Here is a 22,763-nt window from a genome sequence, read left to right on the forward strand (position 1 = left end):
ACAACCTCCACAACTCATCCACGGCAACCTGTAAGAAAATTCCCCCTAGCCGCCCATGGCCCCGGAAATCCCACGACACCGCAAGGCCTGACTGGTGCGTGGCATGCATGCATGCGCCTTCGCATCGGGTTGGGGGTTGCGGGCGCTAAACGGGCCAAAGTAAATATTCCATTCACAGAGTTCGTCGCCTCGTGATCGATCGTCAGGGCTGTCTGTCTGCTTGTCTGCTTGTCAGACGACGCCAGACCAACACACGGCTGTGGGGAGGTTATGATTGGGTTGCGCGTGGAGGAGTTGGTATACTTAGTAGGGGGTCCACCTGACGTCGTGATGGGTTGATCCATATAGTCTGATAGAGAGCTAGATAGATAGATAACTTTGGCATTGAGATCTGGATTCTAGTCTATTTACAATGAGAGACATTACACATGGGTTGTATAGTGTATGTAAGCTGCAATGCAATCGGCTCTATCTCATCACACGCGGACGCGACAGGGTCCTCTCACATCAGCTTCCGGCCTCCTACGGAGTATACGGAGTACACTACAAAACCTGCAGGCAGTATGATCTTTTCCTCCCCACTCCATCTCCGGATTGTCTCCACTGGCGCATTCCTGGCGTCTGTCGTGGACCCTCACTTCGATATCCGGTGACAAGCGTAGACTTCCTTGCGTCAGGAAAGTCTCCATATTCTCTTCCCAGAGCCAGAGACGCTGTCTATCCACGTGCGAATGCTAACCACATCCATAGACCATGTTCAATCTATTACCAGCAAACCAGAAACCATCAATCCTATTCCGCACCGAGTGCCATGCTAACTCTAGCTTCCGCAACGGCTACCTCTGTGCACGACAAACAACCTACAACGGCTCCCTATCATCGCAAGCCTTCGATGACCATCTATCATGGACATACACACCCACACCCTTCCTCTCCTTCTTCAGTAGCTGGAGACGGGCCCCTTCGAGTACGGGAAAAGTTGGAAAGCGATAGACAAACCGACATCGTCGTGATTGCGGTATGGGCACAGGATTTGCTTCACGTGTACAGCGCAGAGGACACTGCCCGTACGCTCGAATACTCCAACTCGGGATCAGATCCTCAAAGAAGGCTAGATGCCCACGAAGATGAGTCCCTCGTTGAAGGCGGCATTGCGGCGGATGAATACCGCATTCTTGCTGTCTTTGAGGGAGGGGGCCCTGAGCGGACGGTCGTCTTCGAGTCGCAGGAGCCTTCTTATCGGATAACTACCTCGATTCCGGGTGAATTCTTCCCTGGACTGAGATCGGGCAACGCGCTGAGGGATATAGAGGATGAAATCTACCGTCGTTCAGGAAGGTGGGATTGTATGAAGCGGGACGAGCTTGTGAAGGCCATCGCCAGGACGGACTGGACTCTCCAAATCATTTAGTGAGCTCGTGTCTCGTATTCCCAGGCGCAAGTAATAGTCATACACGAATGGCTTCGTCTAATCTGCAAGCTTCATCGTTGACGGCTAATCTTCGGTACCTCTTCTTCCTGGGTTCGTAGAGATCCTATTACTGAAGTAGGTAGGGTGTTGCACAAGCCGATCTTACTTTTCGATCATCAGCTCGTCGTGACACCAAACATGTTGACAATACCAACATCTAGGAACTGGATCATCCACAACTCAAATTCACTACAAGTCCAAACATTAAAGCCCCAGAACTCGCGAGCTGACATGAACCACTACCATACAACGCTTGGTTTTTCATTTCCGCATATGGACCCAGACATCATTCACATGAAATGGTGGCAGGGCCATTCTCTACCACCAGAGCCCCAAAAGGTTGATCGCGTTAGATGGAATAGTCGACAAAACAAAGAAAAGATCGTGCGCCAAAGCTTCCCAAATCCAATACATCACCGTCCGGTATAAGTAGAGTATCTACCAGTCTTGTCAGCACAGCTCCTCATTGTGTTCTCTGCCAAACATACCTCCAAATCCGTGCACGCATATCACCACTGCCAGTGGCAAAGAGGTTGTTCGTAGGGCTGGGCGCAACGGAGATGACTGAATCGGTTAATTTAATGCTAAGTCATTATCTGAAGAAAACTTACCAGAGTTCTTGTGGCCCTGGAGCATCATCTGCGCATTGCCGGTGATCGGGTCCCAGAACTGGACACCGCGATCCTTCGAACCACTCATGACCCAGTGTCCGTCAGGTGTCAGGCAAACGCTGAGCACGAAATCCTATCCCAATGTAAGTATTGACGAATCGGACGTGCCTTGAGTAACATACCTTGTGGCCCTCAAAGGTGCGGATGCACTTGCCGCCCTTGACGCCAGCGCCGGGGTACGCGCCGCGAGGAACGTTCAGCTCCCAGAGCTTGATGGTCTTGTCGAGACTACCAGAGACCAGATCACGGCCGTTGGGCGCGAACGCGACAGAGTACACACTGTCCTTGTGGCCATCCGGGCTCTCCAAGCGCTCCACCAGATAGCCGGTGGTGGTGTCCCAGACGCGCACGCTCTTGTCCAGCGAACCCGCCGCGACATAGTGGCCGTCAGGAGACATGGCCACAGTGGTCACGCCGTCTTCGATGCTCAGAGTGTAGACCAGCTTGCCATCCAGAATATCCCAAAGACGAACAGTCTTATCACCACTGCCGGAAGCGATGTACCGCCCGTTACCAGCGAAATCAAGAGAGTAGATATCCTGTTCATGTCCAGTGAAGATGTGCTTGATCGATCGAGCGGCAATATCCCAAACCTGTATGCGAGTCAGTTTCGCTTGTCCAAAGACGATGTGGAAATAAGCTTACGCGAATCTGCTTGTCCTCCGCGCCGGTGGCGAGGTATTTGCCGTCCGGGCTGAAGCAAACACTGCGGATGTAGAGATCTCCGTTCTTGTCCACATTCTCATCCTGCAGAGTCGCGACATTTTGGCCGGTAGTGACATCGAAAATCTGGGCGGAGCGGTTGCAGCCCGTGGCCAGGTACTTGCCATCCCGGCTGAAACGAACACAGCAAACCACACTGTCATGCACCAGATGGTGGACCAGTTCGACGTCCAACACGCGCTGCACCTCCGGGTTGAAGACGGCGTACCAATCGGCACCCTCGCGCTTTTGCGACGCCGGCAGGTCATCGGGGTTCCAATTGGCGAGCATGTTTCCCGGGCGGTCACGAACAATGGGCTGGGTCGGCGGGGTCGGGCGCGCCAGTTGAGGAGAGACCCGAGGGTCCGGGTAGGCAAGCTGGTGAGTCTGCTGGGGAGTGGCCGGGCCCGGAGCAGGGCGAGGACGCTTACCGGGGCCGGGGGAGGCGGTCGGGGGAGGAGCAGGACCGTAACCTAAGTGGGCAAAAGCCAGAGAGTCAGACGTCAGAGAGCTCCTCGCAAATACAGTCACAACATACCGTTCACAGCAGCACCAGGCTGATATCCCCCAAAGGAGCTCTGCGCCGGTTGCGGCGCGCCTTGTTGAGCCGCGGGAGCAGGCTGTTGAAGGGTATGCTGGGCGGGCTGCTGATCCTGGGGAGGGGGAGGGGCAAGACCGGGAGCACTACCTCCTTGGTTGGTCATGATGCCACCAAACAAATTGCTGGGGCCATGACCCAATGCAGGCGGGGGGGCCTGAGCCGGGGCCGCATGCTGCGCCGGGCCGGCAATATGAGACGAGACCGTCTGAACACCACGCGATTCGAGTTCATGTCGCAACACACGGATTTCGGCTTCGTAGCTAGGGTGCGTTAGTGCGACACTTGGGTGAAAGCCATGAGCAGGGTATCTCTGTGACGTACTCATTCTTCATCTTCATCTGCGCCTGCTCCAATTGAAAAATCTTTTGTCGGATCATCTCCATTTCTTGGAGTTGGCCAGTCACTGCAACACTTAGTTAGCCTCACGGATAATAGATAGACGGAAGAAGCTCAAAATGCGACGGTCGCCCGGTCGCACACCGAGAGAAGTCGAAGACGGATTGCGTCCAGTAGATGACAGCAAAGCCATCAACAAGCCAACGACTAAGCAGATTCCACATACATTGATGCTCAAACTCGCCAGTGCTTCGAGACTGGTTCTCAAACTCCTGGCGCAGTTGATCCAACAACTCCTGCAGGCGGGAGTTGGGTGTGGCGACCATTCCGCGATGCGTGTTATACATTGTGCGTCAGGTTCTTGTCTAGCGGTCGGTCGACAGGGATACGGATGGAGTGGGATCGGAAGCAGAGCCGCAGCGATCGCAGTTCTAACAGGGATTGACGAATGCGAACAGATTGACGCGAGGAGGCAGCTGTAGTCGATGCAGTCGATGCGCGGACAAAGGCACGATCGTTCAGATGGCTGGAAGGTCGAAGTGGCACCTCAGTCACAGGTGCCGCATTTACACCTTGCCCCTGGGACTAAGCGCAGGCGATGGCGTCGGAGAGTGGAGCGGGGGAGAAAAGAGGAAAAGGGGATGGTAAGACGAGCTCGAAGAGATGAACAAAAAGCTGAAAGAGAATAGAAGAGAAGTGGAAGAATCCCAAGGTGGGAGGTTGAAGAGGGGAACAGAGAAGACCTCAGGTGGAAGAGGGACGAAGGTGAGGTGAAGTAGAGAGAGAGAGATGAATGAGGTTGGTGTCGGCGGTAGGCAAGAAGAGGTTTAGGCTGAGCTTTGGGTCCGGAGGTCGAAATCGTTTGGGGGCCAATGGGGCGCCGGCGGCCGGCGGCTGATGGGGTTGGCTGCTTTTGGCGCCCGAAGCGAATAGCCGATTTTTCTTTTTTCCTTTTTGGTGGTGGGGACATGCATTATGTAATCATCTAGACTGCAACACTACATTCTTAATTATGAGCGATGTGCATAAGAGAAATTGGCGAGAATCTATATTAATACTCATAACCTCGTGATAACCTTTGCTAGAAGAATCCCAGGGTATCTACATACCATCGCGTAGGTAATCTGATACCCATACGAGTATTAAGTTCTGACATCCATCTTATCTATTCATAATACGAACAAGAATAAAGTAAAAGGTACTAAGGATCTATCCGTGTTGGTTCGTACAAAATTAACCATGTCCCTGATGCGGGTATGCACGCTGCATAAAACTTCATCTACAGGTACATCCTTTACACTCAATTCACCCATCCCTTTTTAACTACTTCGTATAATAGTACCTACAATAATACAACTCCTCGTCAGACTCATTCAGTATCATTGAGTACATCATAAGTTCTCCTCCCCACTGTTGGAGCAAAAGAGCCGATCCCGACCAGAGACAAATCAAACGGCCCGGCTGGAAGCGTTCCGCCTGGTGTGATGTTCTCATAGGCCACCCGCGAACGTGGTTAATAATAATAATAATAATAAACCGCTTCATCTCCTCCTCTCTCTCTTTCTCCCTTCTCTCTTCTTCATCCTCTTCTCTCACCACCACCTTGTCCTTCTTCCTCCTCTCCCTCCCTTTCTTCCTCTTTGATCCCTACTGACTGGATTCGTGTGTCGCCTCCAGCGCCCTCACCTGGGTCTTCCCCGTTAACTCCGGTTTTTCGTCCCCCTTTTTGTCCATCTTTTTTCCACCCCTCCTTCCGAACCACCATGGATATCGCTCTCGAGATCTGGGACACCTTCATTGGTGATCGCCTGTACTCCGCGCTTGTTCCTCTCTCGCTGTCGCCGTCAATCTCCCTCCCTGACTTCACCAATGCCGCCAACAGCACGCTGTCGCTCTTCGGCGCATCCTACCCGTACGCCTACAAGCCCGCCACCCAATTGTTCTATCTGGAGCCCTCCAAGTACGCCTACATGAGCGCCTGGCCCAGAAACAACATCTATCGCCAATTCCTCAGCTTTTTCCTCATCGTCTGGTAAGCGTCGCCCGCCCTCCCCTTTCCCCGATCGCGTCCCTAACAATTTGCGCTCTGCAGGATTTTCGGCATCATCACCTACTTCATCTCCGCCACCCTCTCCTACATTTTCATCTGGGACAAGACCACCGTCAAGCACCCCAAGTTCCTCAAGAACCAGATCCCCATGGAGATCAAGCAAACCATGGAGTCCATGCCCATCATGTCCCTCCTGACGGCCCCCTTCCTCGTCGCCGAAGTCCGCGGATACGCGAAGCTCTACGACACCTTCGCCGAAGAGCCCTTCCCGTACTACAGCGTCATCCAGTTCCCGCTGTTCATCGCCTTCACCGATCTCTGCATCTACTGGATACACCGCGGCCTCCACCACCCGCTGATCTACAAGACCCTGCACAAGCCGCACCACAAGTGGATCATGCCCAGCCCCTTCGCCTCGCACGCCTTCCACCCGCTCGACGGCTGGTCGCAGAGCGTCCCCTACCACGTCTTCCCCTTCATCTTCCCGCTGCAGAAGCTCGCCTACGTCTTCCTCTTCGGCTTCATCAACCTCTGGACCGTCCTCATCCACGACGGCGAGTACGTCGCCAACAGCCCCGTCATCAACGGCGCCGCCTGCCACACCATGCACCATCTCTACTTCAACTACAACTACGGCCAGTTCACCACCCTCTGGGACCGTCTGGGTGGCAGCTACCGCAAGCCCAACGAGGAGCTCTTCCGGCGGGAGACCAAGATGACCGAGGACGAGTGGAAGCGCCAGACCAAGGAGATGGAGACCATCCTCAAGGATGTCGAGGGCGACGACGACCGCAAGTATCTGGCCGAGACTGAGACGAAGAAAGATCTGTGATCTGTCCTGCCGTGCAGACACTCATGCGCTTGGATAAGACAGATTTTGCCATTTGCCTCTGAGGAGGATCTCGCTTGATGATTCCTATTCTAAAAGTCCAACTGGTGAGTATACACTACTGTCCAAAGATGGCAGTCTGAATGCGCCCCAACCTTGCATCCGGGGCAATCAACCCCTAGGGGGTGATTTATGAGTTTAATGTTCTTCCCTTCACCTTACCTAATTACGCGCTGCGTGTACAACACCTACGGGATCAATTCGTCCCTGTACCAACCTGTATTTTATTTAATCTGTTTGTTAGAATGTGGTTTGGACTGTTGAGTGCGAAATTGTCGTCTCTGGCCGACTGCTTGCTTCTTATTGTATATATCATATCATCACTGGAAATAGCATGGATTCAAGATAGCATGGACTGTTGACGCTGCACTACAATTTACCAACTGTAGTACTCATCCAGCCTTAGATTTACGTTCGTCCCGTCAATTGACGTGCAAGCAAATATATTATAATACCACACCCCATTTTACAAAGCTAGAATACAAAAGCCCAGCTGCTGACTATGCCGTGGACACAACATCCAAGAACCATACCCAACAAAACCCCCCTACGAAAGCACAACAGGTCCATCCGCATCCCCAATATCCATATCACCGTCCGGGGCCACCACCGCCCCTCCATCCTGGGAACCAGACGGCGCAGCAGGGGGCGGAGGGGGCGCTTCCGTGCCGACAGGGGTAGCATGGACCATGGCCTCGGCGATGAAGGACTCCTCGACACCAGCACGGCGGCGGAAGACGCGGAGCCAGCGGCGGCCCCATTGCCGGATGAGCTCGTCCTCGGGAAGGGCGCCGCTACCATCGCCGCGCTCCATCATCTCGTCGTTGCTGCCGGCGGCGACGGAGACGAGGGCGTCTTCGATGACCTTGAAGAGGGCCTGCATGTCAGCCTTCTCGCGGACGAGGGTGTCGTGGAGGACGCTGAGCTGCGGCTCATAGAGGCCCGGCTGGATGCGCGCGGCGACGATCTGGCGCATGCGGTTGGTGACTTTGCCGACGGTGGCCGAGACCATCTCGTAGACGTGCAGCTTGGCGAGGATGGTGCCGGCCTCGAGTTTGTCGACGAGGGCCCATTCGACGACGGACAGCGGCGTCAGGATGGTGTAGTTCAGGAGCTTGTCGATGATGTTGATGCCGATGCCCGGCTGGTCGGCCCAGTACTCCAGGACGGAGGTGATGATTTGGCGGCGCGCGGCGGGCGATTTCGGCCCGATGGCCAGCAGGCGCTCCTTGTTGCGCTCGATGCAGGACAACACGTGCGAGAGCGACTTCGAGCCGACGAAGCAGATGGCCGTCACGAAGGCGTCCGTCGAAGGGAGCAGGGGGTCTTCGACGCCCAGAGACTTGGCTTGTTCTTCAATGGCGGCGATGAATGGCTGGATCTCCTCGTCACTTGCTTTCTTGCGAATGAGTTGCATGATCTCCATGCCCTCTTTGGCGTAAGGGGCGTCTTACGGATGTTAGTAACTTCGAGTCTTGATTGCAGCCACGAGTTGAAGGATCACTTACTCTCTGAGGAATACTTAAAGTCAGGAGTGTCCTTCTCCTTCCCTTCAGTGATCAGGTCCTGATACGGGTCGGGGAGGGTTCCGCGGATGCGCTGTGCAAAGCTCAACCGAATCTCCTTATCGAGAGCCCCGTTGATAAACGCCATTCGGGGGTGCACGGCGGGCAGCTCAAGATCTTCAATCCTTTAGTAGATGTTAGCGTTGTACTCATCTGAATTTCCTTCTTCTCTGCTTACCATTCACTCCACTTCCAGGTGAAACCAAAGTTGCTAAGGTGGTGAGCAAACCAGTCCAGGAACCGGTACGATAGATCCAAGTCCATAGTCTCCAGTCCGCGGTACAGGAAGCGAATCGCACGACCCAAGCTAGGAGCAATAGCCGCGGGGGCGATCTTGCAACATTCAGTAAGGACGGAGTGGTAGCAGATCAGCTTGTGTTCCGGAGTAGGAAGCTGGAACAACTGCGAAAAGACCGCATCCACTGCCACGTCTTCGGGCTTCCAAGTCGCATGGTCTCCGGAAATCTCGCGGAGTCTGTCGAAAGGCGTCGCACGCTTCACGAAAGTGTATGGTGTAAAAAAGCAGTCGACGTCGATCAAGAACTTGGCAGCTGCGATGCGGTTGAAATCGAGAATATTGATAGTATCGACCAGAACATCCCGCAACAGAGAAGAGGAGATATCAGACATCGGAGGAACCGTCTCGATCTCCTGGTTGGCGTAGACCGAGAAGTACACCTGCGGGAAGATTGCCCTCGATCCTTTCGGCACAGGGTTAGGAATGGTGATTTGAGGGAACGGATGTTTCGTTCCCTCATACCACGGCTTGTCGTCTTCCGGCTTCTCTTCTTCTGGCTTGGACTCGTCCTGCGCCTCTGGCAGACGAATATCCTTCCATACCCGCGGAAGACAGACGAGCTTCCAGCCGCGGCTGGCCTCTTCTTGAAGCTGGCCCTGGAGCAGACTAATGACACTCTGAACCCCCTCTGTTTTTCCGTTTTCCAGACCAAATGGGTTGACCAGGTCGACGAGCGTATGCGGGGTGGACGCGATGATATCTGTTTTTTCGAGGAGAGAGCTGGCGTGCGACTCGAAGCCCGTCGCGGGCGAGGCGATGACATACGGAATGGTGAACAGAATGATCTTCACGAGTTCTAACCCAAGCAGCTATTCCCAGACCGTTAGCTAACATACCAACGACAATCGAATAACCAAAATCAGCGCTACTCACATCTTCCGACGAAGCCGTCTGAAGGTCAACAGCACGGGCAAACAGTTCCTCCAAGATGGGGAAGACACCATCTCCTTCAAAAAGGCATTGGATGCAACCCAAAAACCGAAGGAGAAGTTTGACCTCACGCCACGACCCGGAGTCAATGTAAGCCTGTAGCGATTCGCCGAACTTCTTGAGGACGTCCGACACGACCTCTGGTTTCAGAGCGTTGGCGACAAGAACCGTGGAGGCAACGAAAGGGATCTTCAACGGTTGTTCGAGCACACTAAGTATCGCATCATCAGTCACCCATTCGAAACGGGACACATCGATTCGTGGACGCCGTACAGTGCAAAAATGACATCAAGGAAAGTCTGCTTGATTTCCTCGTCCTCGTAGTTGTCCGTCACGCTCTTTGCGATAGCGACGGTATCGTCTTCCACGCGCCGGGCAGCCTAGTGCGAAATCGTGAGTAGGTGCAACGGAATGAATTGGCTCCATAGAAGAGAGATTCGTACAGATTCAGCAATGGTGAGCAGCTGCCTCCGAACTTTCACGACCAATGGCTCTTCATATCTGCGCCGTTGACGGCGATCATAATCATCGTCCTCTGTCCACGTTGACAGACGTCAGCAAACCACCTCCGATGGCACAAGCGCAAAACAGCAGGCTTAAACAGGTCTATCTTCTGCCCTTACCTCTGTAGCGTCTCTTGCGCCCTCCCCTATACCCATGATTCCGGCGTTCGTAGTCGGCCATACCGAGCTAGATGCTGCGTGAAAGCAGTGTCGTTGACCACACAGGTGCTGTGTATCGAAACAATTCCAATCAGAGTATCGACCGAAAGACGGTTCAAGAGCGGAACTAGCGCCTCATGCACAGGGAAACTCAGCGACAATCGAAGCTCGACCGCGTGCGCCTAAGCAACAAAACACGACCAATGCCTCGAGCTCTCGAAGTTCGGAATCTAGGATCGTCCGTCCCGTTGATTATGTAATATATGCTTCATTTGAGCCAACGTCATCCAGGTCGCATCCATTCATAGGTAATACTACCTATATCTTTTCTGCTCGGTTTTGTATTTCCCTTTGCATTGCTCAGGGGTAACAAGAGATTTCCTTGATTTGTGGTTACACCAGCTTTCTGGCAATGATATTTCCAATCCGTCTAACAGACCCGTGAAGCATGACCGTAAGAGATACACCTCATCACAAACAGCCTCTACTTCCAATACAAGACAAATAGTTGGCGCTGGCTCCTGTTTGACCCTTATGCTTGAACCGTTATTGATCATATGGGGTACCAGTTAAGCCCTTCTCTTTGTGAGATAAGGCTCGAAATGAGTAGCTAAACTCCACAAGCAATTCTTCTTGCGCCTCTTGCGTCTGGGGGACAGCCCTGAAAATGTTCCTCTAGCATTTATGGAACTACTCCGAAATCAAAAAGTCAATGCAATGCGAGAGATTCCGCCGAAAGGAACAGTATCCTAGGAGCGGTGATGCTAGCAGGCTAGCCAGAGCTGCTGATACAAGCAATCCGAAACGCAAGAATAAGACCGTGGTTATACACACGAACGAACGGAAGGTTGCTGGCATACTTCTTCAGGTCTCTAGGAGATGCGGAATCGATCAACAAGGACAAGGGCAAAAAGCAATATTGGAACAAAATAGTCGTCTGCTTTCGGAATTAAGAACAGGTAGCTTCATCGTCGGCCGATTCGAGTGAGGTGGTCACCGGGGCCAAAGCGAATGCACACTAGGGATGAAGTGTAGTAAATATTGAGAAGGAAAATGCGGGAATTGAAGCGTAAGAACAAAGAGATAGGAAGAGAGAAGTGAAATGCACAGGTAAAGGGTTTATAGAGCTGCAAGTCCGGGGGTACCACCTCCAATGCCTATATTCAAAGCACGCTCACAGATATACCATCGATGTGCATCCAAGCAAAGACATCAATCATCCGCAGATCTGACGCATTTGCAAGATATTCACCGCCGTGCTCTCTCCTCGGTCAGACTCGCGGTAATCTGTTCCCATGACCCCTTCAACAGAGCTATGAAGCTATGCAGACTCGAATCCCGGAAGGCAGACTCACGCAGACAGGGTATCACACTTTTTCCTCCAAGAGCTGTCTCAGACACCTCAATAACTCCAGACTAAGACATCCCATCGTCCCCTTGCGTGAAATCGTCATGTCCCACCACACACCGTAAAAGAACTTTTCCAGCCATGACAAGGATGGTCCTCCTTCTACCACTCCCAATGAGTCTTCTTTTTTTTTCTGTTTAGACATTTTTCGTTTTTCTCTTGTACTCCTTCCTCTCACAGGAAACCAGCTCCCAGATGCCTCACTAAGACTTGTGCAAGGTTGACAAATGAGTAGCCCGTCCCAACTAAAACCGTCCGATGCATAAGACTGGGATGCGAGCGGGAAAAAATCAGATTCCCGCATATATGCATACGGCCGTACTGTGGACAAGCGTGTATTTCGTAAGCGTCAGGCACATTTGACTCAGTCAAGGCGTGCCATCATTTCTTCCTTCGTGAGGGGTTTGAAGTTATCGATATTAAGCCCGCGAGCCTCCAGCGCAGGGCGTGCATGAGGAGGGACCAGCCGGCTGTTCATTGCAGGGGCGATGGAAAGTTCTAAACGACAGTTAGTGGGGACAGACACCTTCCAGTCAGGTCGAGGGATGGCAAACCATGTCTTGAGAAGTCGAAGAGGTTGGGAAGCTCTCTCGACGACCCATTGGGGTGACGTGAGTCGGGGAGGCGGGTGTTGGGATCCCGGAGTTCATCGAAGAAGGGGTGGCACATGGCTTCAATGGCGGACAGGCGTTGCGTGGGAGTGTACTCCAACAGTGCCGAAATCAGGTCGATGGCCTCAGGTGGCGCTTTTCGGAACACCTAGACAAGCAGTGTTAGCCGCGCTGTTCCCGGATACGAAGATAGAGGCATATGTACCTTGTTGAAGGGGTGTGGCTTGATCTGAGGGAATTTGTGTTCCATGTAGTTGGGGTTCATCGTCCGGATCTGTTCGCGAGTCGGAGTACCCAGGACCTTGATGATTTCCACTAGTTGGTCGATGCCAGACTCTCCGGGGAAGAGTGGTTGGCCCAACATCAACTCAGCCATCACACAGCCAGTCGACCACACATCTGAGAAGTCTGTTAGCATCTGAGTAGACCCGACCGGGTCGGTCTGGGTAAATACCAATTTTGGTGGTGTAGTTCGTGGCGCCAAAGATCAGTTCAGGCGCGCGATAATAGCGCGAACAGATGTACGACACGTTGGGCTCATTCTCGACCAGAATCTTCGCCGATCCGAAATCACAAAGCTTCAAGATACCGGTGGTGGGGTCGAGCAGCAGGTTTTGAGGCTTGATGTCACGGTGGCAGATGCCCTGCGAGTGGATGTACGCCAAGGAGCGGAACAGCTGATAGATGTAAAGCTTAACCTCCAACATGGGCATAGTCGTCTTCAGCTTGTTGAAATAGCGCGAGGCCCGATACACCGTCTCCGGCACATACTCGAGAACAAGGTTGAGGTATACTTCATCCTTCTGTTGTGGGCGGTCAAAGATGGTTAGTTGAGCGATCCGGTGTTGAGAGACAAGAGAGGACTGGTCCACTTACCCTCTCACCGTTAGAATAGTAAAAGGCCTTCAATTCTACAATGTTGGGATGGCGGACGATTCGCATAATCTGCAGCTCACGATTCTGCGATCACATTAGGCACATGACCATTGATGAAAGAGGGGAGGGAGCGATCCCGTCCTGATGAAGGCATACCTTGAAGCGTTTATCTTGCAAGACCCGTTTAATGGCAGCATCCTCGCCGCTGGGCATCATCTTTGTTTGGAAGACGACGCCAAACGACCCATTGCCCACGATCTTGCATTGTGAGTATGAGATCTCCTTGGTCTCCCCCGTCAGTCCATCCTGGACTTTCTCGCGGACGACTTCTGTACGATCGGAAAGGGGGGCGACGGTCAGTAAGCGGCCCTCTCGGAGAAGACGAGACAATTGACTGGGACGAGGCTCTCTTACCACCCATGCGCAAACTCGAGAACAGCCCGGGTTGTTTCTGTGACATCACGGACGGTCTGTGTGGACGACGACGGCCAGCGAGTTGAGCAGGTCTATCGACGGGAGGGAGGGCTGTAGTTCAATGACGGAGGGCGGGAAGGAACGTAAGACCGAAACGTGCCGTCCGTTTTGGGCAGACGATAATCGGTGGAGCACTAGGTGGGAAGAGGGGTGTCTTCTGGATGGGCGGATTATCCGAACGGTGGATGTTGAGTGGAGGTGCGCGTGAGATGAAAGGTTGAGAAGCGGACGTGCGGACGGACGAATCGCAGCCAATGGACTTGGGCAGAATGCCAAGAGAACGCAAGACCAAAAGGAAACGCGAGGCCGACCAGAAGTAGGCGGGAGACGATCGTAGAGATGGAGGAATGGAGGGAAGGGAAAGGAAAGAAGAATATAGGAAGGGGAAAAGATGAAGGTCAGGTAGGTAGGTAAACTAAATCCAGGAGCGGTTAGAAGAGAATTTCATGCCTCACAGATGTGGCAGGGAAAGAAATCCAAGGAGAAGGTTGTGGTGGTAGTGGAAGTAGAGAGCAGCGAGAGGTTGAGAGAGCGAGAGGGAAGAGGGAGGGAGGAGGGAGAGCAGGTGCCGTTGATGGAGTGACGAAGCCTGAACACGTGTGTTCCGCAGGTTCCCGGGAATATATCCTCCAATTCCAGCGACAACCTCCAGACCCCCAAAAGGTAAGACGATTCTGGCAAAATGAACAGGAGGAATTTGATGAGAAGATACCAGGCAGGATATGAATCACAAATAAGAAAATAAGAAACGTTGTAATAAAGAAGACGGCGGACAAGAAGGGAAGAACGGTAGCGGAGTTGATAGGGACTCCCGCTCACTATAAAGAAGAAATACAACGTACAAGACAACTAGAAGAGTATTCAAGGTACCGGCTGGGTATCAGAGGGAAGATCGAGAATAAGAGAGAAACCGATTATAGATTTCAGGAAAATAAATCTCGTAGGAAATTCATAGGAGGCGGCGGCGGAAGCAGGAATAGCGTTTAGTTACTTACCTGGAACAAGCCTGGGTAAACGGATACCGGGGACAGAAGGGGAACTGTGGCAGTGTGCGTGTGTGGAGGCAAAAATAAAATCGTGGGTAGAAGAGAAGGTTGTGGATGATGGAGACTACCTAAGGATTATTGGAGCAGTCAAGTAGGACGGGTTTCTGTTTATGGCCTCCGGCATGTCTTCGACAGTAGTGCAGGCTCTTGAGATGACAATAATAACGGGGGCAAATAATACCACCTACATATAATCCCTCCCCTAATGCACCAGTTGCCTGTCATTTGGGACCAGTAGGCACAGCTTTGGGCTTGGATCGCTGGGAGAAGCGCCGTAATGATTACAGAGGAGGGGGAAAGAGGGGTGTATGTAATGATGTTCATGTGTGTCATGATACCAGATGATACGCTTCGATCCGTGGCTCTGTTACCACCGGCCGATAAGTACCTAGATAGGTAGGTACCTACACTAGGTGATAGGTACCTCGTAGTACTGATCGACTCGGATCGACTGAATGCCTATCGCCGTCCAAGACGCTCCCTCCGAGAGCCGGTCGGAACGAGTGGAAGATGAGAATTAGGTACGGTCCTTTGCAGTTGTCGCTCGGTCCTACCATGGGTTGGTTGGTCACGAGGCGGCGTTGATGATGTAGGTATCATCCTACATCGACCTACATCATCGCCATCATCGCCCTTACCGAAAGCAAGGATCTCTCCGGACATTTGCGGTCGAAAGAGGTTAGGACTCAAGGTACCAATTACATACATCATGGATCCATACAGCGTCACTAACTAACCGACCTGGGTATCTTGGGGGGAGTTAGTGGCAGAGCTTGGACCTAGGTCCATGTTCCTGTGATCCTACCACGCCGCTATACCCTTCCTGGGTAAGCCTGCCTCGTGAAGCACTGATCCCCGGTGCTGTCTGCTCCCCATGCGATCATCGGTAGAGTTGTACCCTGTGCTATGCCAGAAATCACCCCAGAACACCAACAATGTCCTGAGAAAAACCACCTCGCTTTTTGCCTGAACACAGTCCTCTACCTCTACCTCGACAACCAGTTGAGCGGATCCCTACTAATGACGGGCGGACTAATGTGGAACCATTTTGAGATTGGGCGCAGGTAATTGCCGGGTTGGGACGAGGCCCCATTCAACCAGTGGGCAGATGACCTTCGACCCCAAGCGCTCGGGTTGAAACCAGTTCTGTACGGAGTACGGAGTACTGTCCTATGTGCTCTCTTCGTTGAGCTTCTGTTCATAGTGGCCCCCGCCAATTCCCCCCGGGATGGATCAACCCAGCTTTTTTTTTTTTTCACGCTACGGGGGGGCTCCATGTCCAACACGCCGACATTCCTGGCATCAGGGGCCCCCGGGGGCTAGAACATGGGTATGGATGGAGCTCTATGCCCGTGCGGGAAGAGAACGTTGATTCCTGCGATCGGACCGGAATTAAAATAAGATGAGGTGTGCTACTCAACCACCTGACATGATGGAACATGATGCGCGACCAATTCCTACAAATCAGTATGGTTGTGTCCAGCGATTGTTAGGTCATATTTCACGCGTGGATACTCGAGTCCTCGGCTAGATGACAGCCATCAAGCGCCTCTCGCTATGCGTACCTACATCCAGACGCTCACGGGGGATGTAGGGGAGGCGAGAAAAAGGCCAAGGATCAGCTGGCATCATAGACGACATGTCATCAGGACAATCGTTAGTTTGCGCACTACCGGGGAGGGAGGTAGATTAAGATTCGAGAGTTATTGGGAGCTTTGGTGACAGTGCCATGTGTTTGGTCCGTCCGAGTCAAGTGACCAGCCGTGATTTTCACTGGAATGCTTCTGATTGGCCATGCTGACGAAAAGGTTGCCGCCACTATACCAGCTGGAGGTCCTGATAGTATCGTAATTACGAGCCGTGCAGTCCCAGCTGTTTACCAATGCGGAATTGGGCCCATCCCGACCGAAGCAAGTCAGCGAACTACCTACTTCTCGACCGGGATCTAGACTGTGAGATGGCCGGATGCGCTTCTCGGTCGGGTCCGGAAAGAAAAGGAGGCTTGTAGGCGGGTGACTATGGAATTAGGTTGCCATGCGCCCTGTCACTGGTCCATTAGCTTCGAGGTAGCTCGTACCTATGTCTGAGGCAGGGCGGGTTATGTTTCAACTAAGCAATAGTTCACGGCGTAAGTGGTGGGAAGTTTACAGGGACTTTTAAACATGTTTATGTCTCTTTATGTCTGTGTTTTATCGACAACCAAATGGAGGATTAGAGTAGTTGTTTGACAAGATCATAAGGTACTGATTTGAATGACTACCTGGTATAGTGACATGCGTCATGGCTGTCCGCAAAAAGATTCGCGATGCTCCACCAATCTGTCAGATCTCACGTGTATAGCTACAGTTCGCCCCTAATCCCAGAAAAGGGGACTGTGCAGCGCTTGTTCTTTAATTAGAACTCGTATTGTTAGCTCCAGTGAGTCTTCTGAAGCATCAAAACCCTGTGTTGGAAACCAGCACCTGACCCAGATTCAACAAAAACATCACTGAATCACATTCTCCGTACCATAGCTCGCATGGACGCCTCTTCTTACTGCCGTCAGCTGCTTGCCAGCTAGTCATGCATGGCGATTAGGGCTGCTTCGCTGAAGCATGAACTCTACAAGCTCTCGCGTTGCTTCTTTGTCAATCCTGATACTCTAAGCCTTTGTGCATGCCTCGTGGCTGATGTGTGACCCAATGGCCTCTGGATTGGTTCTTAGTCTATTCCTTGTAGAATGGAATTGTTCCTTCGCCCCCCGGTCAGGCAGTAAGGATCCTTCTAGTCCTTCCGTGGCTTGGTACTAGAATCAGTAAGCTGGTTCTGCGTCGCATGCCACTATTTATATGCATTGGGGAGATCTTATCTCTTTTGGGTTCTGCAGTGGGTTGTTGCTGGCTTGCAGATGGGCATTGGGCTTTGGATTTCTTTATAGACGTCGGTGGTGAGTGTCAGGTTAGACATCTACTGTAGTATCTCCCCTAGGTAGCTTTGGATACCTATATTTAAGGTATTACTCTATGTTCCCCTGGTCTGCAGACGCTAAGTCCTCCGAGGTGCCATTATAACTAACTTTAAGCCACTGTACAATCAAAGCCCTATATATTTAGAGTGCCTAGCCAAACCGACAATATATAAACCAACATATAGGAAGATGTTGGATCTCCAGGATAAATTACACGATTCAACGGAAGCACAGAAATACCCGTATCGTACAGTACACATAGAGTCTCTTTACCGCATTAGGCAAATACTCATACAGCCGAATTACACTGTAGTTGGGTATCGCCCTGCCCCACTTCCGTGGCTAAGAGCGACCCAACTTTCATTCCCCTCAATACACGTGAGCATCAGAAGTTGCCAAGGGATGCTCGTTAATCAAAGGCCAAGGCACCTGCCCTCCGAATGATTGAAAGACTGGACCCTTAACCTACTCCGTATAATCCGTGCCAGAGTCCGTTTGGAGACCCTACTGCCGACTGTCAGATCGTCTACGCTGCTCCGATGGCTGTCTGTCCTGATAATTAAACGTTCCCTGGCTCTTGATTCCGGTCGTCGAACCAGCCAGGGTATTGTTTGGTTCTGTGGATCATCGGTTCAACAGCGTCAGCAGATCGGACGCTCGTTGGTCATTTTCTCACCATGCTCTCAGGTGACCAGGGGGGGCTGGGCTGGATTGGGGATCGCGGACGTTGCGCGCCACTGTCCCTCTTGACCTCTGTCCGGTGTGACTGGACCTCAAAATAGCGACGTCTATAAAAGTGGCAGGAGCAACGCGAGGTTGAACAACGAGCTATGACATCGCGCGCGACGATCGAACCGAGCCGGGGAGTCAGCCTTTTTCGGCACTAACTCGTCCAAACGGTTGGGTTGAGGATCTCAATCTTATGGATGATCATGGTTATCCGTGGATGGAATTTCTTCATGAAACCAGGTCCTGCCGGCTAGCTTCCTCCTAGCACGTCACAATCATTATTATCCGAGTTCGCGGGCCTGTGGATGGACTTCACTACCGAGCATTCTTTTACCTAAGTGCTGATCGGTGCCTGGAGCCTTAGGTGCTACCAAACTCTACGTCGTCTAGGGACTGCCTGGGTAGTTCCACAGTGAATGGCCATGTCAATGGTTAGCGAGCCGGCTGCATACCGATTGTAAGCATTCCCGTCTGCCCACAGCTGATCGTAAGGCAGTGAGATTGGAATGTCAGAGCGACAGCCTGAGGTGGTTAAGGTATGAATGCATGGGCATCACCGACGTCACGTCGGCATTGGCCATGCGGACTGTCCAGGGTCTTTTGAAAAAATCGTCGAGTAAGCGTTGATTCAGATATTATGGGTAGACCAGCCTCTACGATTCTCCTGCTATTCGGCGCAGGAGTGGCTGGGCGCTGAAACAAGCTGCACAAATCATGCATTATTATTGACCCAACCCGACATTCTACCACTGTACGGAATATGGGTCATGCCCGTAGGTTTCCAGCGGCATGTAAGGACCGAGTGTACCTGAGACCGACCATTCCTCCGTCATACTATGAGCCCTACCCTTACCCGTCAAGGTCAAGCATTTCCGAGGACATGACCGTTTCAAATCCATCGAAACATCACCCATGCCCTCCACACCTCGAGAGGAAGACCAAAAACAAACCTAGCCACTATCATAATGAAAGACGTCTATCCCGATGGGTGAACGGACGACGGAAAAAAGGTGCACTCAAAGGAATGATGTCATGGTGGAACCCCCTAAAGCAACTATGGCCAGCGGGACGTCAACTATCAACCACGGACATCCTCACAGGAAGACCCGACAAAATTCGCCACATTCTCCAATGGTCCGAGCGACTCCTGTAGTGACCACGCTATCATCTCCGAGCGGACCATGTGCTGGGATCCTTGTCACGGCCCCGACCTCTACGGTGCAGTCATATTGTTCAACTTCAGAATGAAAACGAAGGACCACCACTGGCCCTCTAGCCGAAATCGCCGAGAATGCATTAGCTTCTCCCCCCGGTGGGGACTCGAACGGTTTAGTCCCATGCAGACCTTCCGTGTTGCAATTGTTGGGCTACCGAGTCTGCGCCAGCGGGATGGGACCGCCCCCCGACAACACCCCGGGGTCTGCTCCAGCTCTTGCTCAGGACGGAGTACGGAGACGCCCCGGTGGAGGGTGCAAGGTTAGTTAGTTGCATATACAGATGGTCCTTGGGGACGGAGTATGGAGTCGTCGTTATTAATTTGTGTGGGTGCGTCCCCATCTGATGGAGACACTATGGAATACGGGCACGCTCTAAGCTGCGAGAGTCCACTTATTCCATCCCATTTTGATGTTAATTTCCTTTGGCGCTTGTCATGGACACGGTAAGTCTTCGCTAGGCTAGCCTTTACTGGCATTGTGTCTCAGGATAACCCCAACAATGGGGTTATAGCGGGTTGTGAGTTGGTTCATGTGAAAAAAGGATGAAGAGCAAAAAAAGAAATGGGGTGAACCGGGATCGAACCGGTGACCTTCTGATAATCAGATTCGTATGAAACTTCAGTCAGACGAGCTCCCAACTGCACCATCACCCCACGTGATGTTTATTTTCTATGAATATCAAATAATAACACAGCGCAAAAGAAGACCTGCTTTTACCGTACCATCCAAAAGTTCCCATTAGTGATACTTATGTATGACTAGTTGAATGCAAGCTCATCAATTGCACATCCTTCATATGAATGGCTTCACCACCTACGCTTAAATCCCCTTTAACTTAGCTTCATGCATTTCATCTTCATGGAAGGTCCCCCTAGTCCCTCGGATGCATGGGGGACTATCGAGTCCATCTTGCTCATAGACTACAATTGAACAGCATTTCGAGGCTGCTTGGCCTCTTCAGGGCACCGGTGAGTAAAAATAGTACCACCAAGGGTGCTCTTCCTGCGGTGTTCGAGGTCGGAGCACGTCCGTCTATGCATAATAGGTAACCCCTCGATATATATCTTTTGGTATACACCTCACACATGCTTGATGCGCAATGCGCCCACTACCATTATCTCTAGTCAACGACCATAACTTGTTTTACATTGCCCATCTATGATGCATAAACAGATAACAGTTTCCCGCGAGTTGCCTCCATGCATGTCGAACAGTCCTGTCAATCAGCCAATATAGCCACCGGAAAAGGTAAGGTAACAAGAAAGCAAGAGAGTAAAAGAGACAGGTGAATAATCATAGATAAATCCGTAAGAAAAAGGAGTATAAGAAAGATTCGAATCACAAACAAGAATCTATACAAAAGGTGGTTCCGTGGCGCCAACCGACTGCATCCCTGGACCAGCAAACCGCGCTCAAGGGGACAAACTCCTAAGGAGACACACACCATCTTCAAACACACATATAGGGAGGAGGGGGAGTGAAGTGCTACTAAAACAAAAGGTGAAAAGGTTATCGGCTGGAAGGGAGACAGGGGACATGAGCGGGTCTCCTCCCATTGGGGGGTGTTCAATTAGGCCCAGCAATGCGCGCGAGACATCTAGAAAGGCGGGGGGACCATGCCCTGAGCCTCAATCTTCTCTTGCTGCTCCATCAGCTCCTCGCCAGCGATCTCAAGGGAAACAGCAAGACCGAGCTTAGCGGATTGCTAGTGAAAGAAGAAGCGTTAGCCATTGGAAAACTCGGATTTATGGAGCGAAGACAACGTACCTTGGCCTGATCGATCTCACCAGCAAAGGTAAGAGAGATGGGCATAGCTATCCGCTTCTCGAGAAGGCAGCTGACCTTACCGGCACTGTCGACCTGAGCGCGGAAGGTAGAAGCACGGAAATCGTACTTGACACCAATGGCGGTGGTACCGTCGCGGCTGGGGCCGCCCATGAGAGCAGCGGCAGCGTTGGGAGCGAACTGAAGGTTGAGGTCGGCACCAGCTTCGACGCGATCAGAGAGCTTCTTCCAGTAAGAAGCAGTGAAGACACCCTGGGCCTGGAGCTGGGCACTGGCGATCCAGTCACTGGTCTTGTAGCGGGCGCTGTAAGAGATGGCACTTTCCGGACGGGTGTTCATGCCCTGACGTTGCCAGATAGCCTCGAAGCCGAGAGCCAGGCTAGGAGTCACAGACTGAAGGTAGCTGCCAACGAAAATTCCGGTAAGGCCACCCTCCAACAACGAAGGGTTGAAGGCCTTGAGCGAGGCCGAGAAGTCATCGCCGGTGTAGTCGTTGTCGATCTGGATAAGGCCCTGGCTGGCACCGGCCATGATCTGAGTGTTGGTCTTGGTGACGAGCTTGGGGTTCCAACGATAGTTGCCGACAGCAGCAAGAGCGCCATCGCTTCCGAAGTTACCTTGCATGAAGACCTATTCAGAAATACCATCAGTCATCGATCCTTTCCCTTTTTCACTCTTAATTGAAAGAGATATTGTATGAAGTGGACTTTGTTGGCTTACCTTCGGGCTTCCGTACATGGCGGAGAAGGCATACGGGGGCAGGTTTCCGGACGAGCCCATGGAGAACGCATGCGATACACGGAACAGGGGGCTCATGCCGAACACCTTGGTCAAGTCTGCCCGGAGACCGGAGAACATGAAGTTGGAGAGAAGCACTTCTTTCTGGACTTCGCGGGCGATGTTGTCGACGGTTCCCGGGTTAGGCAGGCCGAGGGCCGCCCTGCGCTCGGAGAACGAGGAGTATGCATCCTTAAGGGCGGCAGCGACGCTGTTATCCGTGAGGAACGAAGGAGGAGTGAGATATTCGGCCATTGTGGAGAGATTTAAAAGACGAGGAGAAGAATTCTCGAGGATGAGCGAGAGAAGTCGTCACGCGGGTATGCGGCGCCTGGGAAGAAAGCTCTGAGACCAGCCCTCAAGCTGAACACCGAGAAGACAAGGTGGTAGGAAATCTGCCAAGAAACGTGAAAATCAGAGCTTGACGAGGACAATGGGCTGCGTCCGGGCTGCTCTGGTCGAGTGCGAATGGCGGGAAGAAAGAAGACACCAGGGCAGGATGAAGTATTGGAACGAAGGTGTTGGGATTGAAAAAAGTCACTTTTGCTTTTCCGCCGGGCCTGCGCGTTGGGTCGTTGTAGACCGCCCGAGTTCGCACTACTGCTTCGGGCCCTACCGGGAAGGTGACCGGCCTGATTCTCTAGGCCGCCATCCAGCGATGATATAATCTCTCGACCGCCTGATTGATGCCTTTACCTCATAATCTCCCTCGACGACG

General features: G+C 52.3%; 6 protein-coding genes and 1 non-coding gene across 7 annotated transcripts; 2 read left to right on the top strand and 5 right to left on the bottom strand.

Moving 5' to 3' along the window:
- Window positions 1-753: 753 nt before the first annotated feature.
- ATEG_05659 (uncharacterized protein) lies at window positions 754-1,411 on the top strand (the record flags this gene model as incomplete). Its single annotated transcript, XM_001214837.1, has 2 exons — window positions 754-844; window positions 945-1,411. 2 exons carry the CDS (start codon window positions 754-756, stop codon window positions 1,409-1,411), a joined length of 558 nt encoding a protein of 185 aa, XP_001214837.1.
- Window positions 1,412-1,884: 473 nt separating this feature from the next.
- rcoA (putative transcriptional repressor TupA/RocA) lies at window positions 1,885-4,128 on the bottom strand (the record flags this gene model as incomplete). The annotated part of the gene is made up of 8 exons (XM_001214838.1): window positions 1,885-1,909; window positions 1,960-2,035; window positions 2,083-2,215; window positions 2,265-2,735; window positions 2,788-3,317; window positions 3,383-3,705; window positions 3,767-3,848; window positions 4,008-4,128. 8 exons carry the CDS (start codon window positions 4,126-4,128, stop codon window positions 1,885-1,887), a joined length of 1,761 nt encoding a protein of 586 aa, XP_001214838.1.
- Window positions 4,129-5,544: 1,416 nt separating this feature from the next.
- Window positions 5,545-6,663, top strand: ATEG_05661 (sterol desaturase family protein; the record flags this gene model as incomplete). Its single annotated transcript, XM_001214839.1, has 2 exons — window positions 5,545-5,813; window positions 5,874-6,663. The coding sequence occupies 2 exons, from the start codon at window positions 5,545-5,547 to the stop codon at window positions 6,661-6,663; spliced, it is 1,059 nt and encodes a 352-aa protein (XP_001214839.1).
- Window positions 6,664-7,267: 604 nt separating this feature from the next.
- Window positions 7,268-10,197, bottom strand: ATEG_05662 (NCBP1 family protein; the record flags this gene model as incomplete). The annotated part of the gene is made up of 7 exons (XM_001214840.1): window positions 7,268-8,169; window positions 8,229-8,410; window positions 8,464-9,392; window positions 9,457-9,724; window positions 9,787-9,893; window positions 9,957-10,048; window positions 10,137-10,197. The coding sequence occupies 7 exons, from the start codon at window positions 10,195-10,197 to the stop codon at window positions 7,268-7,270; spliced, it is 2,541 nt and encodes an 846-aa protein (XP_001214840.1).
- Window positions 10,198-11,947: 1,750 nt separating this feature from the next.
- On the bottom strand, window positions 11,948-13,286 carry ATEG_05663 (GSK family serine/threonine-protein kinase; the record flags this gene model as incomplete). The annotated part of the gene is made up of 6 exons (XM_001214841.1): window positions 11,948-12,081; window positions 12,138-12,342; window positions 12,400-12,602; window positions 12,649-12,997; window positions 13,071-13,154; window positions 13,227-13,286. 6 exons carry the CDS (start codon window positions 13,284-13,286, stop codon window positions 11,948-11,950), a joined length of 1,035 nt encoding a protein of 344 aa, XP_001214841.1.
- Window positions 13,287-20,045: 6,759 nt separating this feature from the next.
- Window positions 20,046-20,136, bottom strand: ATEG_10534. The gene has a single exon. It is a non-coding gene; the product is annotated as a tRNA-Phe (tRNA).
- Window positions 20,137-21,080: 944 nt separating this feature from the next.
- Window positions 21,081-22,300, bottom strand: tom40 (TOM complex pore protein TOM40; the record flags this gene model as incomplete). The annotated part of the gene is made up of 3 exons (XM_001214842.1): window positions 21,081-21,188; window positions 21,251-21,898; window positions 21,989-22,300. The coding sequence occupies 3 exons, from the start codon at window positions 22,298-22,300 to the stop codon at window positions 21,081-21,083; spliced, it is 1,068 nt and encodes a 355-aa protein (XP_001214842.1).
- Window positions 22,301-22,763: the final 463 nt, after the last annotated feature.

Source organism: Aspergillus terreus, genomic scaffold (assembly GCF_000149615.1).
Source record: "Aspergillus terreus NIH2624 scaffold_8 genomic scaffold, whole genome shotgun sequence".
Classification (NCBI taxonomy): domain Eukaryota; kingdom Fungi; phylum Ascomycota; class Eurotiomycetes; order Eurotiales; family Aspergillaceae; genus Aspergillus; species Aspergillus terreus.